At 43.5% G+C, this 27,735-nt stretch overlaps 3 protein-coding genes across 4 annotated transcripts; 1 reads left to right on the top strand and 2 right to left on the bottom strand.

Moving 5' to 3' along the window:
• Positions 1–7,382: 7,382 nt before the first annotated feature.
• On the bottom strand, positions 7,383–8,881 carry LOC139563070 (leukotriene B4 receptor 1-like). Its single transcript, XM_071381340.1, has one exon. The coding sequence runs from the start codon at positions 8,663–8,665 to the stop codon at positions 7,607–7,609; it is 1,059 nt and encodes a 352-aa protein (XP_071237441.1). The 5' UTR covers positions 8,666–8,881; the 3' UTR covers positions 7,383–7,606.
• A 130-nt stretch (positions 8,882–9,011) lies between these two features.
• On the bottom strand, positions 9,012–10,588 carry LOC139563069 (leukotriene B4 receptor 1-like). Its single transcript, XM_071381339.1, has one exon. It carries the CDS (start codon positions 10,561–10,563, stop codon positions 9,472–9,474), a length of 1,092 nt encoding a protein of 363 aa, XP_071237440.1. The 5' UTR covers positions 10,564–10,588; the 3' UTR covers positions 9,012–9,471.
• Positions 10,589–13,673: 3,085 nt separating this feature from the next.
• On the top strand, positions 13,674–27,632 carry LOC139563279 (E3 ubiquitin-protein ligase AMFR-like). Of its 2 annotated transcripts, none has more exons than XM_071381825.1 (14): positions 13,674–13,939; positions 14,521–14,908; positions 15,014–15,106; positions 15,464–15,628; positions 16,783–16,935; positions 17,638–17,678; positions 20,177–20,309; positions 20,901–21,034; positions 21,284–21,394; positions 21,574–21,776; positions 21,966–22,072; positions 23,930–24,064; positions 24,342–24,529; positions 25,058–27,632. In XM_071381825.1, exons 2-14 carry the CDS (start codon positions 14,621–14,623, stop codon positions 25,206–25,208), a joined length of 1,902 nt encoding a protein of 633 aa, XP_071237926.1. In that variant the 5' UTR covers positions 13,674–13,939; positions 14,521–14,620; the 3' UTR covers positions 25,209–27,632. The 2 variants fall into 2 exon arrangements, with proteins under 2 accessions (XP_071237926.1, XP_071237925.1); XM_071381824.1 differs by having other exon boundaries at positions 13,674–14,088.
• Positions 27,633–27,735: the final 103 nt, after the last annotated feature.

Here is a 27,735-nt window from a genome sequence, read left to right as displayed (position 1 = left end):
ATAGTCAGGGTAGCCATTTGATTAACTGTTCAACAGTCTTATGGCTTGGGGGTCGAAGCTGTTCAGAGAAACTGGTTGTGTGAGTGACAGCACACCTGTGTGGAAGGACATAAAATAACTCAACGGTAAGTCTTGGGAAAATGTCTCATAAAATGCATTATATTTCCTAAGGTCTATACATACAACATACCAGTGGTGGAAAAAGTACCCAGTTGTCATACTTTAGTAAAAGTAAACATGCCTTAATAGAAAATTACTCAAGTAAAAGAGAAAGTGACCCAGTAAAATACTACTTGAGTAAAAGTCTAAAAGTATTTGGGTTTAAATATACTTAAGTATCAAAAGTAAATGTAGTTGCTAAAATATACTTAAGTATTGAAAGTAAAGGTATAAATAATTTAAAATGTCTTATATTAAGCAAACCAGATGGCACCATTTTCTTGTTTTTTTATTGACGGATAGCCAGGGGCACACTCCAACACTCAGACATAATTTACAAACAGCATTTGTGTTTAGTGAGTCCGCCAGATCAGAGGCAATAGGGATGACCGTGGATGTTCTCTTGATAAGAATTTGACAATTTTCCCGTCCTGCTAAGCATTTAAAATGTGACGAGTACTTTTGGGTTTCATAGAAAATGTATGGAGGGAAAATTACATTATTTTCTTTAGGAATGTAGTGAAGTAAAATTAAAAGTTGTAAAAAATATAAATAGTAAAGTACAGTTACCCAAAAAATGTACTTTCAAGTATTTTTACTTATGTACTTTACACCACTGCAACATATAGTATGAGGTGTTGCATGCATTATTTTTCCTAAGGCCTATACATACCTCATAGCTAGGCTACAAGAAAAAAAACTTCTGTACATTCCTACAGGTACTTGTCCAGGCACATGGCACATGTCTGCTGCCTCTCGGGAGCCCTGTGAATTGTTCATCCATGGCCTGGTTCCCAGGATGGTGTGTTTTGTTGCTCTCTAGGCCCATTTCTTCTGTACTTTAGGTAACTATGGGCTGTAGACAATACAAAGGAAAGGACTTTTGTCTCATCACCTCTTTTCACCCTATTATTTCCCCAAGCCTCAGGAGTGGTGGATCCCTTCACATTGAAATTCTTCTGGTGAAGGTATTTCTTTCTCTCTCTCTCTCTCTCTCTCTCTCTCTCTCTCTCTCTCTCTCTCTCTCTCTCTCTCTCTCTCTCTCTCTCTCTCTCTCTCAGCCTCCCTCCCACTGAGTGTATGAAACTCAGATGAAAGCTTTTAGGCCCTGCTGTGTCAGAGAAAGTGTGTTTAAGACATTATATGGTTGGTGGTTTCCTATATTACAGGGACTGTGATGTATGATGTCTCATAAAATGCATTATATTTTCTAAGGCCTATACATACAACATCCAGTGGTAGATGATGGGACTGTGATGCATGATGGGACTGTGATGCATGATGGGACTGTGATGTATGATGGGACTGTGATGTATGATGGGACTGTGATGTATGATGGGACTGTGATGTATGATGGGACTGTGATGTATGATGGGACTGTGATGCATAATGGGACTGTGATGCATGATGGGACTGTGATGCATGATGGGACTGTGATGTATGATGGGACTGTGATGTATGATGGGACTGTGATGCATGATGGGACTGTGATGCATGATGGGACTGTGATGTATGATGGGACTGTGATGTATGATGGGACTGTGATGCATGATGGGACTGTGATGCATGATGGGACTGTGATGTATGATGGGACTGTGATGTATGATGGGACTGTGATGCATGATGGGACTGTGATGTATGATGAGACTGTGATGTATGATGGGACTGTGATGCATGATGGGACTGTGATGCATGATGGGACTGTGATGTATGATGGGACTGTGATGCATGATGGGACTGTGATGTATGATGGGACTGTGATGTATGATGGGACTGTTATGTATGATGGGACTGTCATGTATGATGGGACTGTCATGTATGATGGGACTGTCATGTATGATGGGACTGTCATGTATGATGGGACTGTCATGTATGGTGGGACTGTCATGTATGATGGGACTGTCATGTATGATGGGACTGTGATGTATGATGGGACTGTGATGCATGATGGGACTGTGATGCATGATGGGACTGTGATGTATGATGGGACTGTGATGCATGATGGGACTGTGATGTATGATGGGACTGTGATGTATGATGGGACTGTTATGTATGATGGGACTGTCATGTATGATGGGACTGTCATGTATGATGGGACTGTCATGTATGATGGGACTGTCATGTATGATGGGACTGTCATGTATGATGGGACTGTCATGTATGATGGGACTGTGATGTATGATGGGACTGTGATGTATGATGGGACTGTGATGTATGATGGGACTGTGATGCATGATGGGACTGTGATGCATGATGGGACTGTGATGTATGATGGGACTGTGATGTATGATGGGACTGTGATGCATGATGGGACTGTGATGTATGATGGGACTGTGATGTATGATGTCTCATAAAATGCATTATATTTTCTAAGGCCTATACATACAACATCCAGTGGTAGATGATGGGACTGTGATGTATGATGGGACTGTGATGCATGATGGGACTGTGATGTATGATGGGACTGTGATGTATGATGGGACTGTGATGTATGATGGGACTGTGATGTATGATGGGACTGTGATGTATGATGGGACTGTGATGTATGATGGGACTGTGATGCATGATGGGACTGTGATGCATGATGGGACTGTGATGTATGATGGGACTGTGATGTATGATGGGACTGTGATGCATGATGGGACTGTGATGCATGATGGGACTGTGATGCATGATGGGACTGTGATGTATGATGGGACTGTGATGCATGATGGGACTGTGATGTATGATGGGACTGTGATGTATGATGGGACTGTGATGTATGATGGGACTGTGATGTATGATGGGACTGTCATGTATGATGGGACTGTCATGTATGATGGGACTGTCATGTATGATGGGACTGTCATGTATGATGGGACTGTCATGTATGATGGGACTGTCATGTATGATGGGACTGTCATGTATGATGGGACTGTGATGTATGATGGGACTGTGATGCATGATGGGACTGTGATGCATGATGGGACTGTGATGTATGATGGGACTGTGATGCATGATGGGACTGTGATGTATGATGGGACTGTGATGTATGATGGGACTGTTATGTATGATGGGACTGTCATGTATGATGGGACTGTCATGTATGATGGGACTGTCATGTATGATGGGACTGTCATGTATGATGGGACTGTCATGTATGATGGGACTGTGATGTATGATGGGACTGTGATGTATGATGGGACTGTGATGTATGATGGGACTGTGATGCATGATGGGACTGTGATGCATGATGGGACTGTGATGTATGATGGGACTGTGATGCATGATGGGACTGTGATGTATGATGGGACTGTGATGTATGATGTCTCATAAAATGCATTATATTTTCTAAGGCCTATACATACAACATCCAGTGGTAGATGATGGGACTGTGATGTATGATGGGACTGTGATGCATGATGGGACTGTGATGTATGATGGGACTGTGATGTATGATGGGACTGTGATGTATGATGGGACTGTGATGTATGATGGGACTGTGATGTATGATGGGACTGTGATGTATGATGGGACTGTGATGCATGATGGGACTGTGATGCATGATGGGACTGTGATGTATGATGGGACTGTGATGTATGATGGGACTGTGATGCATGATGGGACTGTGATGCATGATGGGACTGTGATGTATGATGGGACTGTGATGTATGATGGGACTGTGATGCATGATGGGACTGTGATGCATGATGGGACTGTGATGTATGATGGGACTGTGATGTATGATGGGACTGTGATGCATGATGGGACTGTGATGTATGATGGGACTGTGATGCATGATGGGACTGTGATGCATGATGGGACTGTGATGTATGATGGGACTGTGATGTATGATGGGACTGTGATGTATGATGGGACTGTGATGTATGATGGGACTGTTATGTATGATGGGACTGTTATGTATGATGGGACTGTTATGTATGATGGGACTGTCATGTATGATGGGACTGTCATGTATGATGGGACTGTCATGTATGATGGGACTGTCATGTATGATGGGACTGTGATGTATGATGGGACTGTGATGCATGATGGGACTGTGATGCATGATGGGACTGTGATGTATGATGGGACTGTGATGCATGATGGGACTGTGATGTATGATGGGACTGTGATGTATGATGGGACTGTTATGTATGATGGGACTGTTATGTATGATGGGACTGTCATGTATGATGGGACTGTCATGTATGATGGGACTGTCATGTATGATGGGACTGTCATGTATGATGGGACTGTCATGTATGATGGGACTGTCATGTATGATGGGACTGTCATGTATGATGGGACTGTCATGTATGATGGGACTGTGATGTATGATGGGACTGTGATGCATGATGGGACTGTGATGTATGATGGGACTGTCATGTATGATGGGACTGTGATGTATGATGGGACTGTGATGCATGATGGGACTGTGATGTATGATGGGACTGGCATGTATTTCCCACGTATTTTTATCTACACATAAAGGGAATTGCCGTAAGGTAGTCGGTCTCCATGTTGTGTGTTTCCTTCAGTGAGTGTTAATGGTGAGAAACTTCAATTCTGAATGAACTTGTCCTTTCTCTCAAGACTAGAGAGACAATCCTACTCTGGCAAGCTGTGACCAATGGTTTACATGTGTTTGACATCCTGCTAACTTTTTCTCACGCACTGACGGTTGTTTCCTCATTTTGCACCACACGTTCAGAACTTGGCAGAGTCATCTTGCTGATGTGCTCTGCACACATAACTCAAGTCACACCATTTACCCACTGTAATTTTCCATAATTACATTGTCACACCGATAACTGTGACTCACAGAAAGTCAAAGAGGAGATGATAATCAGTGTCAAACCTGTTACATCTCCTTTTCAGTGTGCAGTTGAGTGTAGCCTATTACACTCCATGCAAGCAACATCAGTGAAGCAAGACATGAGCCAAGGCCATTTGACAGTCATATGATGTAGGTAAGCCTCAGGCTGTTTCGGACTCTGTCAGTGTGACACCAGTGGATTTTAGTCAGCAGCCCCAGGCCCCAGAGCAGTGATGAAGACCAGAAGTGAAACTGTGAACTCCACAGGAGCCACAGGCTCATCCTCACATAGACTGACCAGGCTGGCTGAAACATTCACTGTGACTGGTTAGGCTTAAGTTCAGACAAGACAGAAGCACCTGCTGGAGCAGCAGCCAGCACCACCACCCACAGCTGTGATTACTGGAGACAGTGTCACAGTGTAATTTTTCACAAATATACAGAGGGTAAAGGAGATTACCTTACATTAATATTGTACACACTACAGGAGCAGGTGAAAAACAATTTAGGCACTGTTGTCCTGTAATTGGGTTGTGTTGACACAAGCTGCCCTGCCCAGCCCTGGAGAGGTCTCCTGCAGTAATTCTTCCATTCAGTGTGTGTGTGTGTGTGTGTGTGTGTGTGTGTGTGTGTGTGTGTGTGTGTGTGTGTGTGTGTGTGTGTGTGTGTGTGTGTGTGTGTGTGTGTGTGTGTGTGTGTGCGTGTGCGTGTGCGTGTGCATGTGCGTGTGTGTGTGTCTGAGTGACAGCGTGACACATTGAATAGAGCCAAGCTTACTGGAGCAGGATGAGACAGAGCCCCGTCTCACTCCTAGCCAAACGCTGTGTGACTCAGTCCTTCAGAAGAATACATGTGGAGACACTGTGGAGCCTCTTGACGGTCAACACAGATATAAAGCTAATCACATCTTACCTAATATATAGTGAAATTACACCTTAGCGTACATCTTTTAGGCGGGTTCATTTACAGTTGATTTAAAAGTTAGATAGAAACTGTGCTATTAAATGGAGAGTTAGGGCAATGACTTGTGAACGTGTCAGAATTCCACAGTCATTGGAAAATAGGTACACTGCCACCTATTGGACTATAAGGACTGATGGATCATCATTTACAGTCAATAGTATGATATTGAGGAAAATAAAATGTATCCTATTTGAATAAAATGTTTAACTAGATTTAGCTGACATAGGAAACCCCCTAGCCCAACAAAAACAATGTGGTTTCTCTCCAATATGACTGTGCCAAAGAGTAGTACACAATTCCTCATTTCGTCAATGGTCAAAGGGGACACAAGGCAGATTTTCATGTTGCAATCTCCGTAGATGAGAGGGAAGTTGAAAGCATGACTCGTGCTGTCGCAGAACAGATGTTTCGTGTAGACCGGAACAACAGAACTAGAGGATTTATACTTTCTGACTGAAAAAACATTTTTGTAACACTTATAATTAAGCAATAAGGCACGAAGAGGTGTGGTATATGGCCAAGATACCACGGCTAAGGGCTGTTCTTAAGCACGGCGCTTTGCGGAGTGCCTGAACACAGCCCTTACCGTGGTATATTAGCGATATATCACAAATCCCCGAAGTGCCACATTGTTATTATAAACTGGTTACCAACGTAATTAGAGCAGTAAAAATAGATGTTTTGTCTTACCTGTTTATAATGGTCTTTGAAACACTCAACACATTTTTTTAAGTGATTTTTTTTTTTTATAAGTATTTTTTTATTTAATAAACGCATAAAGGGCTCCCAAGTGGTGCAGCGATCTACGGCACTGCATCTCAGTGCAAGAGGTGTCACTACAGTCCCTGGTTCGAATCCAGGCTGTATCACATCCGGCCATGATTGTGAGTCCCATAGGGCGGCGCACAATTGGCCCAGCGTCGTCCGGGTTCAGCCTGGGTAGGCCGTCATTGTAAATAAGAATTTGTTCTTAACTGACTTGCCTAGTTAAATAAAGGTTAAATAAAAAATATAAATACATTTGGCATGGGGTACATACACATGTTCATTGACTTCAACTATAACAATGAAATGATCAGTATGAAGACAGTTGGAAAGCTCAGTATGACAGGAAGAGGCTGATATCTGTGGTTGCCATTATCATGAAGGCTAAAGCTGTGGGTGAAATATATTCTATCCAGATCAGGAGGGTCTAAAATAAATGTTGTGAGGCAAGGCTTCAAGATAAGCAGCTGAATACATACAGTACACTCAGTCAGAATACATACAGTACACTCATACAGTATACTCATATCATATAGCTTCAGACAAACATATACAGTGACACTATGTTCTTTTTTCTATGAAGCTCTTTTTTCTGTGGCACATGGAATATAAAACATTTGAGCATGAAATTAGCATTATACCACAACTGAAGAATGTGTCTAACACAGTGGGGCCTACATAGAAATATGTGTATATGTTAAAAAGTATTTCAAAAGTTTATTAAAATTCACTACAGGTAAAATTATATACAGAACCTATTTTAATGTTTTTATATGCATTATGTTTGACATAAACATTACTAACAATTGCTTTTCTACATTTTAAGTTAATTAACATATAGAAACAATGTGACAAATCAAACTTTGTAATTTACACACAAAAATCTTTATCAAAAACATATGATAAACATCGTTTTCAATCTCAGGAAGAAACATTTTCACATATATTTATAAGTACATCCATTTGTTCCTTAGGCTCTGTGACACACTGGGAGCTGTGGCTCTGTGTCTGAGAGATGCTTGGTCTCTTGGTCACAAAGGACAGTTCTTTAGTCCCCTCTCCAGGAGCTGTGCTTGAGATGTGCCGGAACAATTTCTGAATGCCTGTCTCCCTCAGGGAACTCCGGAACGTACGCGCCACAAACACATAGAGCAAAGGGTTGACCGAACTACTGATGAACACGAGCGCTCCAGCGATGAAAGTCATGGTGGTTCTGGCGCTCTCTATGCTCTCTGCAGCCTCGCGGTGGGACCCCTTGATGGTGAGGATGACGAGGGAGAGCACGTTGCCGACGTGGTGAGGGGTCCAGCATAATGCGAACACCACTACCATGCTTGCAATCAACCCCATGGACTTACGCTTGGACCTAAAGGTCATCTGTGCGATGCGGCTGTAGAGACAGCTGTAGCAGACGACAAGAATGCAAAAGGGGACAGCAAAGCCCACCAGCGTCTCCAGTAGAACACACACTGCCTCCTGGCCGTCTGAGGTGTAGTCCCTGTACAGGCAATGCTCCTCCCCAGGGTCCCCCTCCACCACCTGGGTGGGAAAGACCGGGGTGCTGAATAGGAACGCAGCAGCCCACAGAACAATAAGAACTTTATTCAAGGCCTTCTTCCTCTTCCAGCCGGCTGAGGCAAAGGGGTGTCGCACAGCGACAAAGCGCTCGACGCTCATGAGGGTGATGAGGAAGACGCTGCTGTACATGCAGGTGTTGATGACGTACACCATGGCCTTACAGGATGCCTCCCCAAACACCCAGGAGCGGGCCAGGGAGTAGATCCACAGGGGCAGGGTGATGAGCACCAGCAGGTCTGCAGCAGCCAGGTGGAGGATGAGCACCACGGTGTGGGAGCGCTGCTGGACGTGCCTCAGGATGGTCCAGATCACTAGCAGGTTCCCCGGGACCCCCACCAGGAACGACAGGCCCAGGATCACACAGGCCACCACTGTCCCGCCAGCAAACTCATCAGGAGCCATGGTGGACTCTGAAGCTGAAGACAGCTGATGATCGAACGGTTCTGGTTGATGCTGCCGATCGCCTTGCCTCACCTCGCCTTACGTGCCTTCTATCTGGTGTACATACTCAGACAGAAAAAAAGTGCTGCACCAGCAAGCTTTCACTTCCCTTTAACTTTGCTGAGGAGAACAGGAAAGAGGTTGGTTTTTCACAGAGCCATCATTCTGTGAGAGACATAGCACTGAGTCATCCAGTGGGTCCTTATTGTGGCACTGTCTGGAAAAATATATCTTCTGAGATATTTTAAGAGTTAAAACAATTGTATTGACCACAAATTACTTTTATTGAAGTGATATGAACTTGAGATCAGATTTTTTTCTTTTATTGTGATCAAATAGAGTAAGGCAGTATGTTATTTTATGTAACATGAATTTCAATACAAAATAAAGGTTAAATCAAATAAATCAAATAATATTCAAGGAATTGTAACATGACCATGAATAAATGTTATTTAAATTATACCACTTTGTGAGCAAATGCAATAGCTTTATTGTGTTAAATAGTCACAATTGAATTACTTGTGTGAGCTTTTCTCACCGTATTTCACAAGGACCACAACAATATCTACATTTTGTACCATGATCATAAAAATACAACTTTTAATCAAACTTCTAGATTCTAGACATATTTATTTCTCATCAATGCTGACATCTGAATCAATGATCAGGTCACAGTTTTCATTTGACATTTTAGTCATTTAGCAGGCGCTCTTATCCAGAACGACTTATCCAGAATGCTCTTATCCAGCGCGACCATCTCTGTAGTCCTACACGGTAGTTATGTCTGTGGTATTGTTGCAGTCTGGCCTTACTGAGGACATTATGTTTTCCGATCCTATTGTGTTGCCAGATCCTATTGTGTTTTCCGATCCTATTGTGTTGCCAGATCCCCTTAGCTTGGAGGAGGTGTGTGAGGAGAGTTCCTGGAACAGCCTGACCATGCGGGACTCCTGGAGACTGCCCTGGAAGTTCCTTGCAGCGAAGGAATAGAACACAGGGTTCACAGAGCTACTAATGAAGGCCAGCGCTCCAGAGATAAACACTATTGCAGTCTGGGCCACAGAAACAGGCACAGCATCATCTGGATCCTCTGTCAGGATGCTGACTAGGTCTACAGTGTTGAGGACATGGTGAGGAAGCCAGCAGAGAACGAAGGCTACCACCACACTACTGATCAGAACTGTCGACTTCCGTTTGCTGCTGCCGAAATGCATTGTCCTCAGGTGTGTTGCTACTAGACAGGAACAGACAGCCAGGGTGGAGAAGGGGACCACGAAGCCCACCAAGGTCTCCAGGCATAAGAACACCACCTCTTGGGCCACTGAGCTGTACTCCCTGAAAAGACACTGCTCAGTGCCATCGATCTCATCGATGGAGCTGGTAAGAATGGATGGGATCCCTAAAAGGAAAGCCAGAACCCAGATAGCCACTAGAGCCTTGTCCATAATTGCCTTGGTCTTCCAGCGCAACATCTTGAACGGGTACCGGATGACAAGGAACCGCTCGACGCTCATGAGGGTGATGAGGAAGACGCTGCTGTACATGCAGGTGTTGATGACGTACACCATGGCCTTACAGGACGCCTCCCCGAACACCCAGGAGCGGGCCAGGGAGTAGATCCACAGGGGCAGGGTGATGAGCACCAGCAGGTCTGCAGCAGCCAGATGGAGGATGAGCACCACGGTGTGGGAGCGCTGCTGGACGTGCCTCAGGATGGTCCAGATCACCAGCAGGTTTCCCGGGACCCCCACCAGGAACGACAGGCCCAGGATCACACAGACTACTGATCGCCCTACGATTGACATTTCATTAAACAATGCATCATCATCGTCTGAGATGGAGGAACCCGAGCTCTTCATTTTGCACTGCAGTCAACTGCTGTTTCCTAAGAAATAATGATTTTGTCTGGGGAGTACTTCCTTATATCACCCTTGGCCTCGAAAGCAGTAACAGTCACTTTACTTCTGTAATAAAACAAGGGTTTCTGTCTGAGTGTGACAGGAAAGCAATGTGGTTAGCTAGATGTGACAAAGAAAAATGAACAGGTTGTTAAATATTTGATGTATTTTTTATTGTATTTATTTTTTACAGTAGATTATGGATGCCTTCCCCATTACTGTTTATACAATAATTATTTTTAGTGCATGTGTTGGGCGCATTTTACAGTCGTGGCCAAAAGTTTTGAGAATGACACAAATATTAATTTTCACAAAGTCTGCTGCCTCAGTTTGTATGATGGCAATTTGCATATACTCCAGAATGTTATGAAGAGTGATCAGATGAATTACAATTCATTGCAAAGTCCCGCTTTGCCATGCAAATGAACTGAATCCCCCCCCAAAAAATCCACTGCATTTCAGCCCTGCCACAAAAGGACCAGCTGACATCATGTCACTGATTCTCTCGTTAACTCAGGTGTGAGTGTTGATGAGGACATGGCTGGAGATCACTCTGTCGTGCTGATTGAAGCTTCCAGTCTGTTATTCAAACTCAAAAGGAGGGTGGTGCTTGGAATCATTGTTCTTCCTCTGTCAAACATGGTTACCTGCAAGGAAACACGTGCCGTCATCATTGCTTTGCACAAAAAGGGCTTCACAGGCAAGGATATTGCTGCCAGTAAGATTGCACCTAAATCAACCATTTATCGGATCATCAAGAACTTCAAGGAGAGCGGTTCAATTGTTGTGAGGAAGGCTTCAGGGCGCCCAAGAAAGTCAAGCGCCAGGACCGTTTCCTAAAGTTGATTCAGCTGTGGGATCGGGGCACCACCAGTACAGAGCTTGCTCAGGAATGGCAGCAGGCAGGTGTGAGTGCATCTGCACGCACAGTGAGGCAAAGACTTTGGAGGATGGCCTGGTGTCAAGAAGGGCAGCAAATAAGCAACTTCTCTCCAGGAAAAACATCAGGGACAGACTGATATTCTGCAAAAGGTACAGGGATTGGACTGCTGAGGACTGGGGTAAAGTCATTTTCTCTGATGAATCCCCTTTCCGATTGTTTGGGGCATCTGGAGAAAAGCTTGTCCGGAGAAGACAAGGTGAGTGCTACCATCAGTCCTGTGTCATGCCAACAGTAAAGCATCCTGAGAGTATTCATGCGTGGGGTTGCTTCTCAGCCAAGGGAGTGGGCTCACTCACAATTTTGCCTAAGAACACAGCCATGAATAAAGAATGGTACCAACACATCCTCCGAGAGCAACTTCTCCCAACCGTCCAGGAACAGTTTAGATATTTTGGGTCTATGGCCAGGAAACTCCCCAGACCTTAATCCCATTGAGAATTTGTGGTCAATCCTCAAGAGGCGGGTGGACAAACAAAAACCCACAAATTCTGACAAACTCCAAGCATTGATTATGCAAGAATGGTCTGCCATTAGTCAGGATGTGGCCCAGAAGTTAATTGACAGCATGCCAGGGCAGATTGCAGAGGTCTTGAAAAAGAAGGGTCAACACTGCACATATTGACTCTTTGCATCAACTTCATGTAATTGTCAATAAAAGCCTTTGACACTTATTAAATGCTTGTAATTATACTTCAGTATTCCATAATAACATCTGACAAAAATATCTAAAGACACTGAAGCAGCAAACTTTGTGGAAATGAATATTTGTGTCATTCTCAAAACTTTTGGCCATGACTGTACATTGACCCCCCTCCACCCCCCCTTTTTTTGCACTAACTCTTGCACTGGCTCTACGCACACTCAGTAGACTCTACCCACACACACTACACTGACACTCCAACACATACACACACACACACACACACACACACACTACATACGCTCAAACACACAAAACACACACACACACACATGCATATTGACACCACACACTCACACACGCACACACACACTACATATGCTCACACACACAAAACACACACATGCATATTGACACCACACACTCACACATAGACACACTTTCACACTTTTTCACTCTCTTCACATGCACTGTTGCTACTCTGTTTATTATCTATCCTGATTGCCTAGTCATTTTTACCCCTACCTACATGTACATATTACCTCAACAACCTTGTACCCCTGCACATTGACTCGGTACCGGTACTCCTTGTATATACTGTAGCCTCGTTATTGTTAATTTATTGTGTTACTATTTTTCTTTTTTTCTTTAGCAATTTTTTTTCTTTTTAACTCTGCATTGTTGCAAGTAAGCATTTCACTGTAAAGTCTACACCTGTTGTATTTGGCTCGTGAAAAATAGCATTTTATTTGACATAGGGTTGACTCTTTTCATTGTTATTATTGATTTTTCTACTGCATTGTTGAGGAAGCTAGTGCATAAGCATCTGACTGCACCTTTTATACCTGCTGTAAACAGGGTTTGTCATGAATTAATCCAATTTTATTTTTTGATTTTTTTTGGATGGGTAGGTTACGTTCTAAATGTAATGTATTACAAACTTGTGATCAGTAATATAACTAGGATAACACAAACTCAGTAACATAATCGGATTACTTTCACAGTTACCAGTTACCTGTCCAAAACTGTAATCCTAGTTACATTACTTTTGGATTACTTTTTCAATAGAATAAAGATTAAAAGGATCCATCAAACTCATTTGGTGTGTCAAACTTAAACTTGCACCTTTTTTTTAATGTTGAATTTAAAGTCATTGAGAAACCAGAAAGATGTCAGAATTAATTTTTTGCAAACATCCTTTCTGAATAAAAAAGTAATCCAAGAAGTAATCATCTAGTTGTTCAAAAGTATCTGTAATCTGATTGCAATATTTTTGCTGGTAAAGTAAGTGATTACATGTAATTGTTTTTCCTAATTAGACATGTAATTGATTGCGTGTAATCAGTTACACCCCAACCCTGATTTTACTGGACAACTTTGCACTTGATAGACTTTTATTTTGAAAGTTGTTGTGATGACGCTCAGAATTTCATGTCCTGGGTCTCCAACATAGATTGTATATCTCCAGCCAGTGAGAAATAAACAAGATGTCATCAACATATGCCGCGTTCACACACTAGACGGAACTACGAAACTCGGAAATGTCCGACCTGCTTACTGGTTGAAGGTATACACGTGCCGCGGTCAACGACTTAGCAAAATGGAAATTTCCGAGTTTCCTAGTTCGGACAAGTGTATGAACGCAGCAATAACCACGGATCGGGGAATTTTAACGTAGTCTACTGTCAACCTCAACAAGAGGAAATTGTATTTTGGACATGAAGTTAGCTAGTTAATGTCAAATTGATTAATTTGTAAGTTGAGTGAAATGTCTTTGCTCAAATTTTAACCAGATTGGTTCGGTGAATTTCATAATCACCAGCTAGCTAACTAGCTAGTTGCTAATGCTAGCTAGTTAGCAACCTCTGCCGAGTACGGAAACATCAGACAGACTCTGGGACAGGTAACGTTAGCTAGCTAGAGAGTTTGGACTTTTTTAACTAGACAGCCAGCAAGCTAAAGTGCTAATTTATAAGCAATATCAGGTCCTCTATAGGAGTTTGTTTTATTTGAACTATACAACATTGGGTAGCTAACAGCTAGCTAGCTTCCATGCAACATTAGTCTAGCACTCACTAGGTAGCTGGACCAAAATGGGCGTTGTTTTGATAGCGGTAGCTAGTTAGAAAGCTAGCTAATAACAATATGAACTTAACTAGCACGTTTAGCTGCTCAGCTAGCCCTCTACAACTGTCTCTGGCCAGTGAAACAACACTGGAAACTAGTACTAGACAGAGAGGGCTTGTTGCTCAGGCTTACCGTTACACTAGCTAGCTAGTTCCATGCATTACCATTACCTACAGTAGCATTACTGATTTGTTTTCCTTCCCTGCAGGTTGTTGACAGAGCTAAAGTGTGGTGGAAATCAGTGTCAAGCCTATTAGGCCTAACTTCACAAGTCTTGTGTGTGAGACACCTCCAACATTAACATTCCAATGCCTCTGCTATTCCTGGAGAGGTTTCCCTGGCCCAGTCTGCAGACCTACACAGCGCTGAGTGTGGTTCTGCTGGCTGGAAGCATCTTCAGCGCCTACACTACTGTGACTGAACAGGGGTTTGGGGTTCCAGACATGGACGAGCCTCCACCACCTGCACCCTTAGAAGGGGATAATAGAGGCGGCCTAGGCCTAGAACATGTGACTAGCAATGATGTTGTGGGTGCAGATACAGAATTGGCGACCACTGTTATGTGGTACCTGGTCACTGACAGTCTCTTTGTATGGGTAAGTCTTATTCAAGATTGGCTCAATTCAGCCAAGCAGCAAATTTTGTTGTTACGTTACTTAGTTGTTACATGGTTGCTAAGTTGTCTGCTCTTCTCTACTCAGGTGTTGGTGAATACAGCTTGCTGTTCTCTGATGTTAATTGCTAAGATGATCCAGTACATGGTTTTTGGGCCCCTCCGAGTCAGTGAGAAGCAGGTGAGGCTTGGAGTTGTGGTGGTAACCTAATAACTGATATTTGGGATAATTTGATAAGCCTTGTGTGTACTCGCATGTCGACATGGTACTTGCATGTTTTCTCAAGTGTTTGCTTTTTGGTATGTCACCTTATTGAAGGTCAGGCATCTAACTGTGTTTATGTAAACTATAGTACAAACAAATGTCCACAAATAGTCCGCAAAACAAGATCTTATCATTGAAATCCACACGGGTGGTTTGAGTTTATTAGTGTAGTCTGACCACTCCATCCATGTTCTAATGTATTGACCTCTCCTCTCTCCACCCCTCTCTCGTCCCATCTTCTCTCTACTCCACTCCCCTCCTCTCTCTCCTCAGCACCTTAAGGACAAGTTCTGGAACTTCATCTTCTATAAGTTCATCTTTATCTTCGGGGTGCTGAACGTTCAGATGGTGGAAGAGGTGGTCATGTGGTGTCTGTGGTTCTCTGCCCTGGTCTTCCTCCACCTCATGGTCCAGCTGTGCAAGGACCGCTTTGAATACGTACGTCTCATCAACTTCTAACAGTACATTTATTGTCATTTAGCAGACGCTCTTATCCAGAGCGACTTACATTGGTGCATTCATCTTAAGATAGCTTAACACTTTACTGTTGGTGTCTTTATGAATGCATTCATAAAGCCTTTATAACAGCTATATAACAACATTTGTCATAAGTAGTTTTAAATAATTATGAGTAACGGCATGATATAAAGGTTCAATTCAATTTTTTTTTTTTAAATATATGTTATAAAACTAGTTAAATTGGGTAACAAGTGCTATTGCACAGTATGCATGACAACTTATTAGAGTACTGAATAAATAACTGAAATAAGGAAATTACAAAATGTAGATGGGCCCACCCACTGTACTGTAGAGAGAGCGACCTTGTTGACTTGTTTACACTGTAAACATATATACCTATGTTAGATGCCAGTGATATGACGCTGTTGGCTATACATTCAGTCACAGTGACTGCCATAGACTGGGTCTCTTTCAGGTCCAGGCCAGACCTATTAATAAGCCTAGTTCTTGCTGTATGTATGTAGGCCAGGGTCTTAGGTTTAGCTAATGTTTCAGTCACTTCATAGACTCAAACTACAGAGTGAGGGACTACAAAAAAACTAAGATGAACATTTAGGTAGTGTGCTGTAGCTATAGGAAAACAGAACATCACACCACATTGTGAAGAATGACATCTGTCTGAAATCAATGGGTGTTAGGTTTTCCCCGTATCATATCAGCTGACATGGCACCTGTTGGAATGCTGTACTTTGTTGCTGCTGTCTGCAGTAAAAGTTGGATGAAAGGCTGCATAACAAGCCTGTATGTGTGTCACTGTAGCTGTGTCAATATTGTTGTGTGTCACTAGACATGTTATTTGAGCATGTGTTAGTAGTACAGTATGGGGCTGCAGTGACACTGCCCAGATAAAGCTTACCTCTTGACCAAAAACATGCTCAACGGGAAAGTCTATTGAAAGAGTAGCCATGAAGTCTGCAACCACCCCTAAATTGTTATTGTGTGTGTCGGTCAGTCTTTGTATGAAAGTACAAGTTATATGTAGGTGTGCGTGTCTGTCTACATCTGTGACTAGTAATCTCTCTTTCTGAATGAGTGTATACAGTAGGTTAATGTGTACCTGTTCCCCCTTGCAGCTGTCCTTCTCCCCCACTACTTCTATGAACAGCCATGTGCGTGTCCTTACCCTACTGGTGTCCCTGCTGCTGGGCTGCTGTGGTCTTGCTGTGGTCTGTGGTCTGCTGGGTGCTGCACATGGCATGCACACCCTCTCCTTCATGGCTGCCGAGGTGAGGACCTGACCCTAAAGAGCTCACCAGCTTGTAGTCCTAATAAACGGAAATTAGTTACCTCTGGTTCATTCATAAATTCCTATGGGGAAAGAATAGGGTTTTGGAATAGACACCGAAAATAAGGTCTGAGGTTAACACAGACTTAGGATATGTTATACATTTTGTTCTATGAGAGAATATCAGTCAGTTAACATGACCTTTATGAATTATGAAGCCTTTATGTGCTTTTTCTGATGACATAAATGTTTAAAAATTCTCAAAAAGTGACGTTAGCTGATGAAGATTCTAATAGGAGATCTGATACGTTTTGTTCTAAGCCAATGTGTTTACCACAGACCTTATTTTAGGCGTTTATCTAAAAACCCTACGAAAACTCTGTTAATTTCCCCATAGACTTTGTCCAACGAACCATGGCAGAGTTAGTGCCTACAAAAAGACCGCCTTACTATTGCTCTCTATTGGGCAAGGAGTATTGGTGTAGACTAGAGCAGGGTTGGCTAAACCTCCTGGGGAGTTGGGACTACCATCCTGCAGGAGTTTGTTCCAGCTGTTTTTTTTTAATTGTAAGTTACAGTAACAAGGAGGTTTACTCAGTCACAAATGAGTATTACATCATTGTCATCAGTTACATTTGTTTCCCACAAAAAAAAGGATGTATAAAATACTTATGTATAATTCATGTCTTTCTCTGTCTTTCAGTGTCTGCTGGTCACTGTGCGGACTGGACATGTCATCATGAGGTAAGACCCTTCCTTGCAGAATGCAGACCCTCTTGCATTGCAACACAGATGACATAGCGGATCTAGAATGAACCAGTTCTAATATTATCATACTATTAGATGTGTTACCATGAGCACCTGTTGAAAGACTGCTTTGTGCTACAGAGGGTGATCATGATGACTTGCAGGCAGCTGTATTTCTTGGAGTGGTTCATTAATTAGTTATGCTAAAACATTATACAAAAACCCTGTAAACAGTAGCCAAGTGTATGAGTTGTTGCTTTGCTTTGTGTTGTCTGGACACCCATAGCATTAACCGCCTATCAGAGTCCAAAACGTGTACGCACAGTGTTCTAGAATATTGGACCGTTGGCTTTTGTACTTTTTGAATTCTCAACGCTGCTCAATCAATTTCTCCAACTGTCAACACATTAAAATGAATAGAGGAATGTGTGCGCAGAGCTGCGTTGGTTGGGAATTTTGGGGAGGTGCGCGTTCGGCCTGGCCCAGTGAGAGTTAAGCTAAATGATGATCTACAACTACTGATTAGCGCAAGCAAAAATAAGTTGATGTTGGTCTGGCCTTAATGACTATGGACTCTTATCCCCATCTGGCACAGTCGAGGACTGGTCACCCTATAGAGCCTGGTTCCTCTCGACAGTGGCAAGAAAGTATGCGAAACATTTGGAATTACCTGGATTTCTGCATAAATTGGCCATCAAATTTGATATGATCTTCATCTAAGTCACAACAATAGACAAACATAGTATGCTTAATCTAATAACACACACATTTTTGCATTTTTCTTGTCTATATTGAATACATCATTTAAACATTCACAGTGTAGGTTGGAAAAAGTATGTGAACCCCAAGGCTAATGACTTCTCCAAAAGCTAATTGGAGTCAGGGGTCAGCTAACCTGGAGTCCAATCAATGAGACAAGATTGGAGATGTTGGTTAGAACTGCCTTGCCATATAAAAAACACTCACAAAAATTGAGTTTGCTATTCACAAGAAGCATTGCCTGATGTGAACCATGCCTCGAACAAAAGAGATCTCAGAAGACCTAAGATTAAGAATTGTTGACTTGCATGAAGCTGGGAAGGGTTATAAAAGTATCTCTAAAAGCCTTGATGTTCATCAGTCCACGGTAAGACAAATTGTCTATAAATGGAGAAAGTTCAGCACTGTTGCTACTCTCCCTAGGAGTGGCCGTCCTGCAAAGATGACTGCAAAAGCACAGCGCAGAATGCTCAATGAGGTAAAGAAGAATCTTAGAGTGTCAGCTAAAGACTTACAGAAATCTCTGGATCATGCTAACATCTCTGTTGACGAGTCTACGATACGTAAAACAATTAACAGGAATGGTGTTCATGGGAGGACACCACGGAAGAAGCCACTGCTGTCCAAAAAAAACATTGCCCCACATCTGAAGTTTGCAAAAGTGCACCTGGATGTTCCAAAGTGCTACTGGCAAAATATTCCGTGTACAGATCAAACTACAGTTGAGTTGTTTGGAAGGAACACTATGTGTGGAGAAAAAATGGCACATCAACCTCATCCAAACTGTAAAGTATGTTGGAGGGAGCATCATGGTTTGGGGCTGCTTTGCTGCCTCAGGTCCTGGACAGCTTGCTATCATCGACGGAAAACTTTGGAATTAATTTTATCAAGACATTTTTCAGGAGAATGTTAGGCTATCTGTCTGCCAATTGAAGCTCAACAGAAGTTGGGTGATGCAAAAGGACAACGACCCAAAACACAGAAGTAAATCAACAACGGAATGGCTTCAACAGAAGAAAATACACCTTCTGGAGTGGCCCAGTCAGAGTCCTGACCTCAACCCGATGGAGATGTGGAGCATGACCTCGAGAGCAGTTCACACCAGACATCCCAAGAATATTACTGAACTGAAACAGTTTTGTAAAGAGGAATGGTCCAACATTCCTCCTGACCGTTGAGCAGGTCTGATCCGCAACTACAGAAAACATTTGGTTGAGGTTATTGCTGCCAAAGGAGGGTCAAGCAGTTATTAAATCCAAGGGTTCACATACTTTTCCCACCCTGTACTGTGAATGTTTACACGGTGTATTCAATAAAGACATGAAAAGGTGTAATTGTTTGTGTGCTATTAGTTTAAGCAGACTGTGTTTGTCTATTGTTGTGACCTAGATGAAGAGCAGATCAAATTCTATGACCAATTAATGCAGAAATCCAGGTATTTCCAAAGGGTTCACATACTTTTTCTTGCCACTGTAGGTTTCTTCCTAGGTTCCTACCTTTCTAGGGAGTTTTTCCTAGCCACTGTGCTTCTATATCTGCATTGCTTGCTCTTTGGGGTTTTAGGCTGGGTTTCTGTATAAGCACTTAGTGACAGCTACTTATGTAAAAAGAGCTTTATAAATACATTTGCTTGATTTGTGGTGTGTACAATTCAAAAGCATAGGTGCAAAAATGTCAAAATAAAAAGGCATTATTGTGACCAGGGCAGGGTTCTGACTAAGTCTGTTTCTCTGCAGGTACACCATTCACCTGTGGGATCTGAACCACCCAGGCACCTGGGAGAGTAAGGGCTCCTACGTCTACTACACTGACTTCATCATGGAGCTGTCTATGCTATCCCTGGACCTTATGCACCACATCCACATGCTGGTGAGTGACAGAGCCGGGTCACTACGGGCTGGTATTAGTAAGGGAACTAACCGACTGGGTAATAGCACCACCGAGAGGCCCACAAGATGGCTGACTGAACTAGCCTGAATTTAAAATAAGGGCTCTATCTCAATTTGTCTTTCTTCGATTCCTTGCATTCTATCTCCTCGCCTCCTCAACTGTATTGGAGGAGAAGGTCCATGGTGTCTCCTCTCAGATGATGAGAGTAATCGAGATGAATTGAGAGAGAACCACAGTATTCAGTTAGATGAGAGCTGAGTTTGATCTTAGAGCTGTTTTAACATTTGACTCCCCTCAGCTCTTTAGTAATATCTTAGAGCTGTTTTAACGTTTGACTCCCGTCTCCCCTCAGCTCTTTAGTAATATCTTAGAGCTGTTTTAACATTTGACTCCCCTCAGCTCTTTAGTAATATCTTAGAGCTGTGTTTAACATTTGACTTCCCTGTCTCCCCTCAGCTCTTTAGTAATATCTTAGAGCTGTGTTTAATGTTTGACTGCCCTGTCTCCCCTCAGTTCTTTGGTAATATCTTAGAGCTGTGTTTAATGTTTGACTCCCCTGTCTCTCCTCAGCTCTTTGGTAATATCTGGCTGTCTATGGCCAGTCTGGTGATCTTCATGCAGCTGAGGTATCTGTTCCATGAGGTGCAGCGCCGCATCCGACGCCACAAGAACTACCTCCGTGTCATCAACAACATGGAGGCCAGGTCTGTCTACTGACCAGCCTACTGATGGCTCTCACTGTCTTGTATTTAATACATCCCTACTGTTACTTATTAGGTGATGGGTGGTGTTCTTTCACTCTTAGCTGAGACTCAGTGTATGAAGCTGTAGCAGTGTGTGTGAATCTAGTCTCTCTGCTTTCTTATGACGGGCTATCTAGCTGTTAGCTATTTAGCTATTCATGAGACTAGTGCAGTTGTTGATCTAGATTTGTTATGCTCTGTACCTCTCAGGTTTGCAGTGGCCACAGCCGAGGAGCTGGTAGCCAACAATGATGACTGTGCCATCTGCTGGGACACCATGCAGACAGCACGTAAACTGCCCTGCGGACACCTCTTCCACAAGTAAGAGACTGACCCAGCCACCTTGGCACCTCTAAAATACCAGGAGTCATTATTTCCTCACACTTGATTGAATGTGGCATTATGTGGGTGATGTTTTGATTGACACTAAGAGTGTTGTGTCTGTACCTGTGTTTGCTGCGTGTCTGTGTACATTATCGTTCCTGTTTGCTATTCCTCAGTTCCTGCCTGCGGTCGTGGCTGGAGCAGGACACGTCGTGTCCAACATGCAGGATGTCCCTGAACATCAGTGGTGATGGAGGCCCGGCCAGAGGCCAGCAGCAGGGGGCTGGCCTCCCACTGGAGAACAACCTGGGCCCTGGGGGCCCCGCTGCAGACGCCAGACCACACCTCAACCAACACAATCACTTCTTCCACTTTGATGGTAAGGCCATACAGACTTGTTTTACAACACAGGTGATCTCACTGAATGGACTACTCTATTGAGTATGGTTGATGATGAGTTCTGGCATATAACATGTTGATAGTCACATAGACAGACATCACACTGTTAGAGACATTTCTTATAGTGCACATTTCAGGTAGTAATTAATGTGGTGATGTCTCCTCCCAGGCTCCCGCATCGCCAGCTGGCTGCCTAGTTTCTCAGTAGAGGTGATGCACACCACTAACATCCTGGCTATCGCTCAGCAGGCCAACAACTCTCAGCTCAACACCATGGTGAGTCACAGCCTTACTCTAATCCCCTCCCGGGACATCAGCATGTTTTTTAGTCCTGGACTAGGTTTAATCCTTCCAAGAGGTCTCGCAAGCATCATCTCACATACACATGGTTAGCAGATGTTAATGCGAGTGTAGCGAAATGCTTGTGCTTCTAGTTCCGACAATGCAGTAATAACCAACGAGTAATCTAACCTAACAATTCCACAACTACTACCTTATACACACAAGTGTAAAGGGATAAAGAATATGTACATAAAGATATATGAATGAGTGATGGTACAGAACGGCATAGGCAAGATGCAGTAGATGGTATCGAGTACAGTATATACATATGAGATGAGTAATGTAGGGTATGTAAACATAAAAGTGCATAGTTTAAAGTGGCTAGTGATACATGTATTACATAAAGATGGCAAGATGCAGTAGATGATATAGAGTACAGTATATACATATACATTATATTAAGTGGCATTGTTTAAAGTGGCTAGTGATACATTTTTGATCAATTTCCATCAATTCCCATTTTTAAAGTGGCTGGAGTTGAGTCAGTATGTTGGCAGCAGCCACTCGATGTTAGTGGTGGCTGTTTAACAGTCTGATGACCTTGAGATAGAAGCTGTTTTTCAGTCTCTCGGTCCCTGCTTTGATGCACCTGTACTGACCTCGCCTTCTGGATGATAGCGGGGTGAACAGGCAGTGGCTCGGGTGGTTGTTGTCCTTGATGATCTTTATGGCCTTCCTGTGACATCTGGTGGTGTAGGTGTCCTGGAGGGCAGGTAGTTTGCCCTCAGTGATGCGTTGTGCAGACCTCACTACCCTCTGGAGAGCCTTACGGTTGTGGGCGGAGCAGTTGCGGTACCAGGCGGTGATACAGCCCGACAGGATGCTCTCGATTGTGCATCTGTACAAGTTTGTGAGTGCTTTTGGTGACAAGCCAAATTTCTTCAGCCTCCTGAGGTTGAAGAGGCGCTGCTGCGCCTTCTTCACCACGCTGTCTGTGTGGGTGGACCAATTCAGTTTGTCCGTGATGTGTACGCCGAGGAACTTAAAACTTACTACCCTCTCCACTACTGTCCCGTCGATGTGGATAGGGGGGTGCTCCCTCAGCTGTTTCCTGAAGTCCACAATCATCTCCTTTGTCTTGTTGACGTTGAGTGTGAGGTTATTTTCCTGACACCACACTCCGAGGGCCCTCACCTCCTCCCTGTAGGCCGTCTCGTCGTTGTTGGTAATCAAGCCTACCACTGTAGTGTTGTCCGCAAACTTGATGATTGAGTTGGAGGCGTGCATGGCCACGCAGTCGTGGGTGAACAGGGAGTACAGGAGAGGGCTGAGAACGCACCCTTGTGGGGCCCCAGTGTTGAGGATCAGCGGGGTGGAGATGTTGTTACCTACCCTCACCACCTGGGGGCGGCCCGTCAGGAAGTCCAGGACCCAGTTGCACAGGGCGGGGTCGAGACCCAGGGTCTCGAGCTTGATGACGAGTTTGGAGGGTACTATGGTGTTAAATGCTGAACTGTAGTCGATGAACAGCGTTCTCACATAGGTATTCCTCTTGTCCAGATGGGTTAGGGCAGTGTGCAGTGTGGTTGCGATTGCGTCATCTGTGGACCTATTGGGTCGGTAAGCAAATTGAATTGGGTCTAGGGTGTCAGGTAGGGTGGAGGTGATATGGTCCTTGACTAGTCTCTCAAAGCACTTCATGATGACGGAAGTGAGTGCTACGGGGCGGTAGTCGCTTAGCTCAGTTACCTTAGCTTTCTTGGGAACAGGAACAATCTGAGCTTTGAAGATTGTTTTTACACCTGCCCTTCATCAACAGCTTTGGATAACATAGTGTTCTACTCCCCACAGGCCCATCAGATCCAGGAGATGTTTCCTCAGGTTCCCTACCACTTGGTGCTGCAGGACCTGCAGTTGACCCGCTCTGTGGAGGTCACCACCGACAACATCCTGGAGGGACGCATCGTGGTGCCCTTCCCTGCTCTGGTAGGTCCTCCAGTTCAGTGCATTGGGTATTTTGACCATGGTGGTCCACATATAGACCCCAGAAGGCCTACACTTTCCCCTTGTGTGTGATTGTACTGCCTCTTTCTGAGGATTAGGTAGAACAATAGTGAGTTCAGGATCTAGTCAAATGTGTTTAAAGGTGTATACATTTACATTTAAGTCATTTAGCAGACGCTCTTATCCAGAGCGACTTACAAATTGGATACTGTGGTGTTAACTGGTGTTGATTAAAGATGTCTTGCCTCTCCCCCTCCAGGCGGCTGAGCGTTCCCCCGTGCAGGTGAACCCAGGCCCAGAGGGGGCAGGAGCCAGTGGGGGGGTGGAGACTGCTCCCAGCGAGCTGAACAACCTGGAGGTCAGAGGGAGCCGCTTCTCCAAGTCTGCAGAGGAGAGACAGAAGATGCTGCTGCAGAGGAAGGATGAGCTGCTGCAACAGGCACGCAGGTACTGTACTGTCACCACCGGCAATACTAGACCAGTCTGTCAAACGAAACGGGTGTATTCAGTGAGGGGAAACCTTACCAGCTTTGCAGATAGAAATATAGCCTACCCTATTCAACTTGGCAGACAATCATATCTTATTACGCAATCAATTTCTGTCTGAATGTTTTGCAACGTGACCAGGCATCCTGAACAGGCCTCAGCTGACAATCTTTTCAAAATAAGAGTCTTCTTAGATAAGAGCAAACACCTGTTGCTGTCTTGGTGGTGGTTTCTTGTCTGTTAGGTCAGGGTTCAGTCACTGGCTCTTTTACTGAGTAACTACAGTAGCAGAATAGATCTATTGTAACTAAATGACTGAGATCACTGTCATGTTTATAAGGACACACCATAGCAAAAGTTTAGCAAAATTAAAGTTTCTTATCTGACTAGTTCAGACAGTTTCTCCCTGCCACTCTGTTTCTGAGCATTTCCTTCTGTTTCGTGTCTGCTGAACACAGCCCACATTGACCTCAATTCATTTCCCCACAGGAGATACTTGAGAAAGAGCCCAGAGGACGAGGAGGACCTGCCCACTCTGGAGGAAGACGCCCCTGTCTCAGACATGACCATGCTGAGACGCAGGACCATGGCAGCAGCTGCAGAGAGACGCATGCAGAGCCAACCAGACCCTGCTCCCTGAGACTATACTGGACTGTAAACTCCCACCTGGACAGTCTCACCTCGAACCCACACCTAATGCCCTTGGAGTGTCCACAAACTCCTCACGTCCCACCTAAGAGGCACCTCCACCGAAAGAGCTCTCTACGTTATATGATCAATGGAATTACCTAAATAAAAGCATTACATTACAAAGTGTTACAAGAAGCATGGGCTTTGGCTGCACATGGCACAGGGGCTCTGCTGTTTTAGGCTGCTCTAGTGAGATATGAGAACTGGGCCTTGGGAATGGTACCAGCCTCCCCTGAACTTTCACCAGGCACCAGAGGCTTAATTGGACATGGATCACCAGCGTTTTAAAGGAGTGGTGGGTGTCTGTCTGTTGAGTTTCTGAAGTGCACTGTAAAACGCCACCTCGCACACCTGTCATCACATAGCTCTAGCCCCCAGCTTCACTAGACTTACCTGTCATTCTCTTTACTGGCCATGATGGAGAAGGAAAGAGCATGGTGTCACAGTCCGAGGATGCTGCTGAGGTTAGTTAGGGTTTGTTAAGGTGCTGTTGCTACATACAGCTTATAGTGTAATGGAGTGGGACATAGTTTGTATTGGTTTTATTCAACAACAAAAATATTTGTGTTGTAATGGGCTGAGATTGATATTGATATCATGGGTTGGGTTGATAACAAACTGATGTTATTTTATAAAAATGGAGTGAAAACTGAATTAAGAGTAGGTTTAATAGATTAAAACATTGAAGCTTTTTTAAAATTTTAATTAAGAGAATGTCACTAGTATTACAGCCTCTTCGAAATATGAATGTACTTTATCCACATAATGCTGCAGAGAGAGAGTAGAAGAGTTTAAATTCTGGCCGTTGTGGAGACCTGGTTGTTAATGTGTTAAATGTCAAATATCCACCCAAGAAAGAACACTATCTAAATAGGAAGACGGAATAGTTTTGTATCCAGACAGACAGTAAAACTCACCAGTACAGAGTTATAGAATAGTGGATCCCTGACCTCTAGGTCAACCAGTGGTTTCTATCTGCAGTCTGTATACCTCTAAAACTTCCCAAAGTATACCTACACTGTATTAAACATCCATTGATAGAGGTACAGAAGACTGTATGGGCACAGAGGAGTTGGGGTTTGAATACTGTTGAACCTATCTGATTCACTCACTCACACTCCATTCCTACACTCCATGTACTGGTAGGTTCATTCTTGCAGACGATATGTAGACCTATGTGTTGGATTCTTGCAGACGATATGTAGGCCTATGTGTTGGATTCTTGCAGATGATATGTAGGCCTATGTGTTGGATTCTTGCAGACGATATGTAGGCCTATGTGTTGGATTCTTGCAGATGATATGTAGGCCTATGTGTTGGATTCTTGCAGACGATATGTAGGCCTATGTGTTGGATTCTTACAGACGATATGTAGGCCTATGTGTTGGATTCTTGCAGACGATATGTAGGCCTATGTGTTGGTTTCTTGCAGATGATATGTAGGCCTATGTGTTGGATTCTTGCAGACGATATGTAGGCCTATGTGTTGGATTCTTGCAGACGATATGTAGGCCTATGTGTTGGATTCTTGCAGACGATATGTAGGGCTATGTGTTGGATTCTTGCAGACGATATGTAGGCCTATGTGTTAGATTCTTGCAGACGATATGTAGGGCTATGTGTTGGATTCTTGCAGACGATATGTAGGCCTATGTTGGATTCTTGCAGACGATATGTAGGCCTATGTGTTGGATTCTTGCAGACGATATGTAGGCCTATGTGTTGGATTCTTGCAGACGATATGTAGGCCTATGTGTTGGTTTCTTGCAGATGATATGTAGGCCTATGTGTTGGATTCTTGCAGACGATATGTAGGCCTATGTGTTGGATGTCTTTGATAACTCTCTAAAGGCTTTTTAAAGTTGAGTGAGTGTTATGCATGAATCACAATGGAATGCTTTAGTTTTATTTTTACCCCAAAGAACATTGATCCCATGAACTTCCACATGATGCAGATTTCTTTCTTTGAGATGTGCATATTTCTGTGTGTTTGGTTGATGCAAAAGATTTCTCTCTTTCAGCTTGTTTCGTCTGTGGGATTGTAAGAAGTTTCTACTAACTGTGTTTCAGAGATGCACCTCTTGTCGAAAACAAAATACACTAGTCAGTTTTTCATTGATTCAAGCTATTGATCAACTCATATTTTCATATCCATGTCATATTTTTATATTCATAAGGGGTTATTTTTGAAACAATTGTATATTTGATCTAATCAAAAACATGAATTAATCTTTTGGACTGAGCTTTCCTCATATTTTGTGCCTAAATCAAGAATAGTTATATGGTTTGATTGTGTAAATAATGTAGTTTTTGTAAGGACTGCTCAAGTAACATCAACAAATGATCAATAATAAACAGCTTCTCTACAGCCAAACTAGCTTTTCTTTGCCTCCTGTTGATAGGCCAAGTACCCCTAGGGGTCCTAATACCCTAGGTTGGGAACCACTGCTATGGATATTGAGTAATCTCTTTCTAGA

This window comes from Salvelinus alpinus, chromosome 33 (assembly GCF_045679555.1).
Source record: "Salvelinus alpinus chromosome 33, SLU_Salpinus.1, whole genome shotgun sequence".
NCBI lineage: Eukaryota > Metazoa > Chordata > Actinopteri > Salmoniformes > Salmonidae > Salvelinus > Salvelinus alpinus.
The sequence above is the reverse complement of the archived record's forward strand: the minus strand, read 5'-3'. Positions and strand labels throughout refer to the sequence as shown.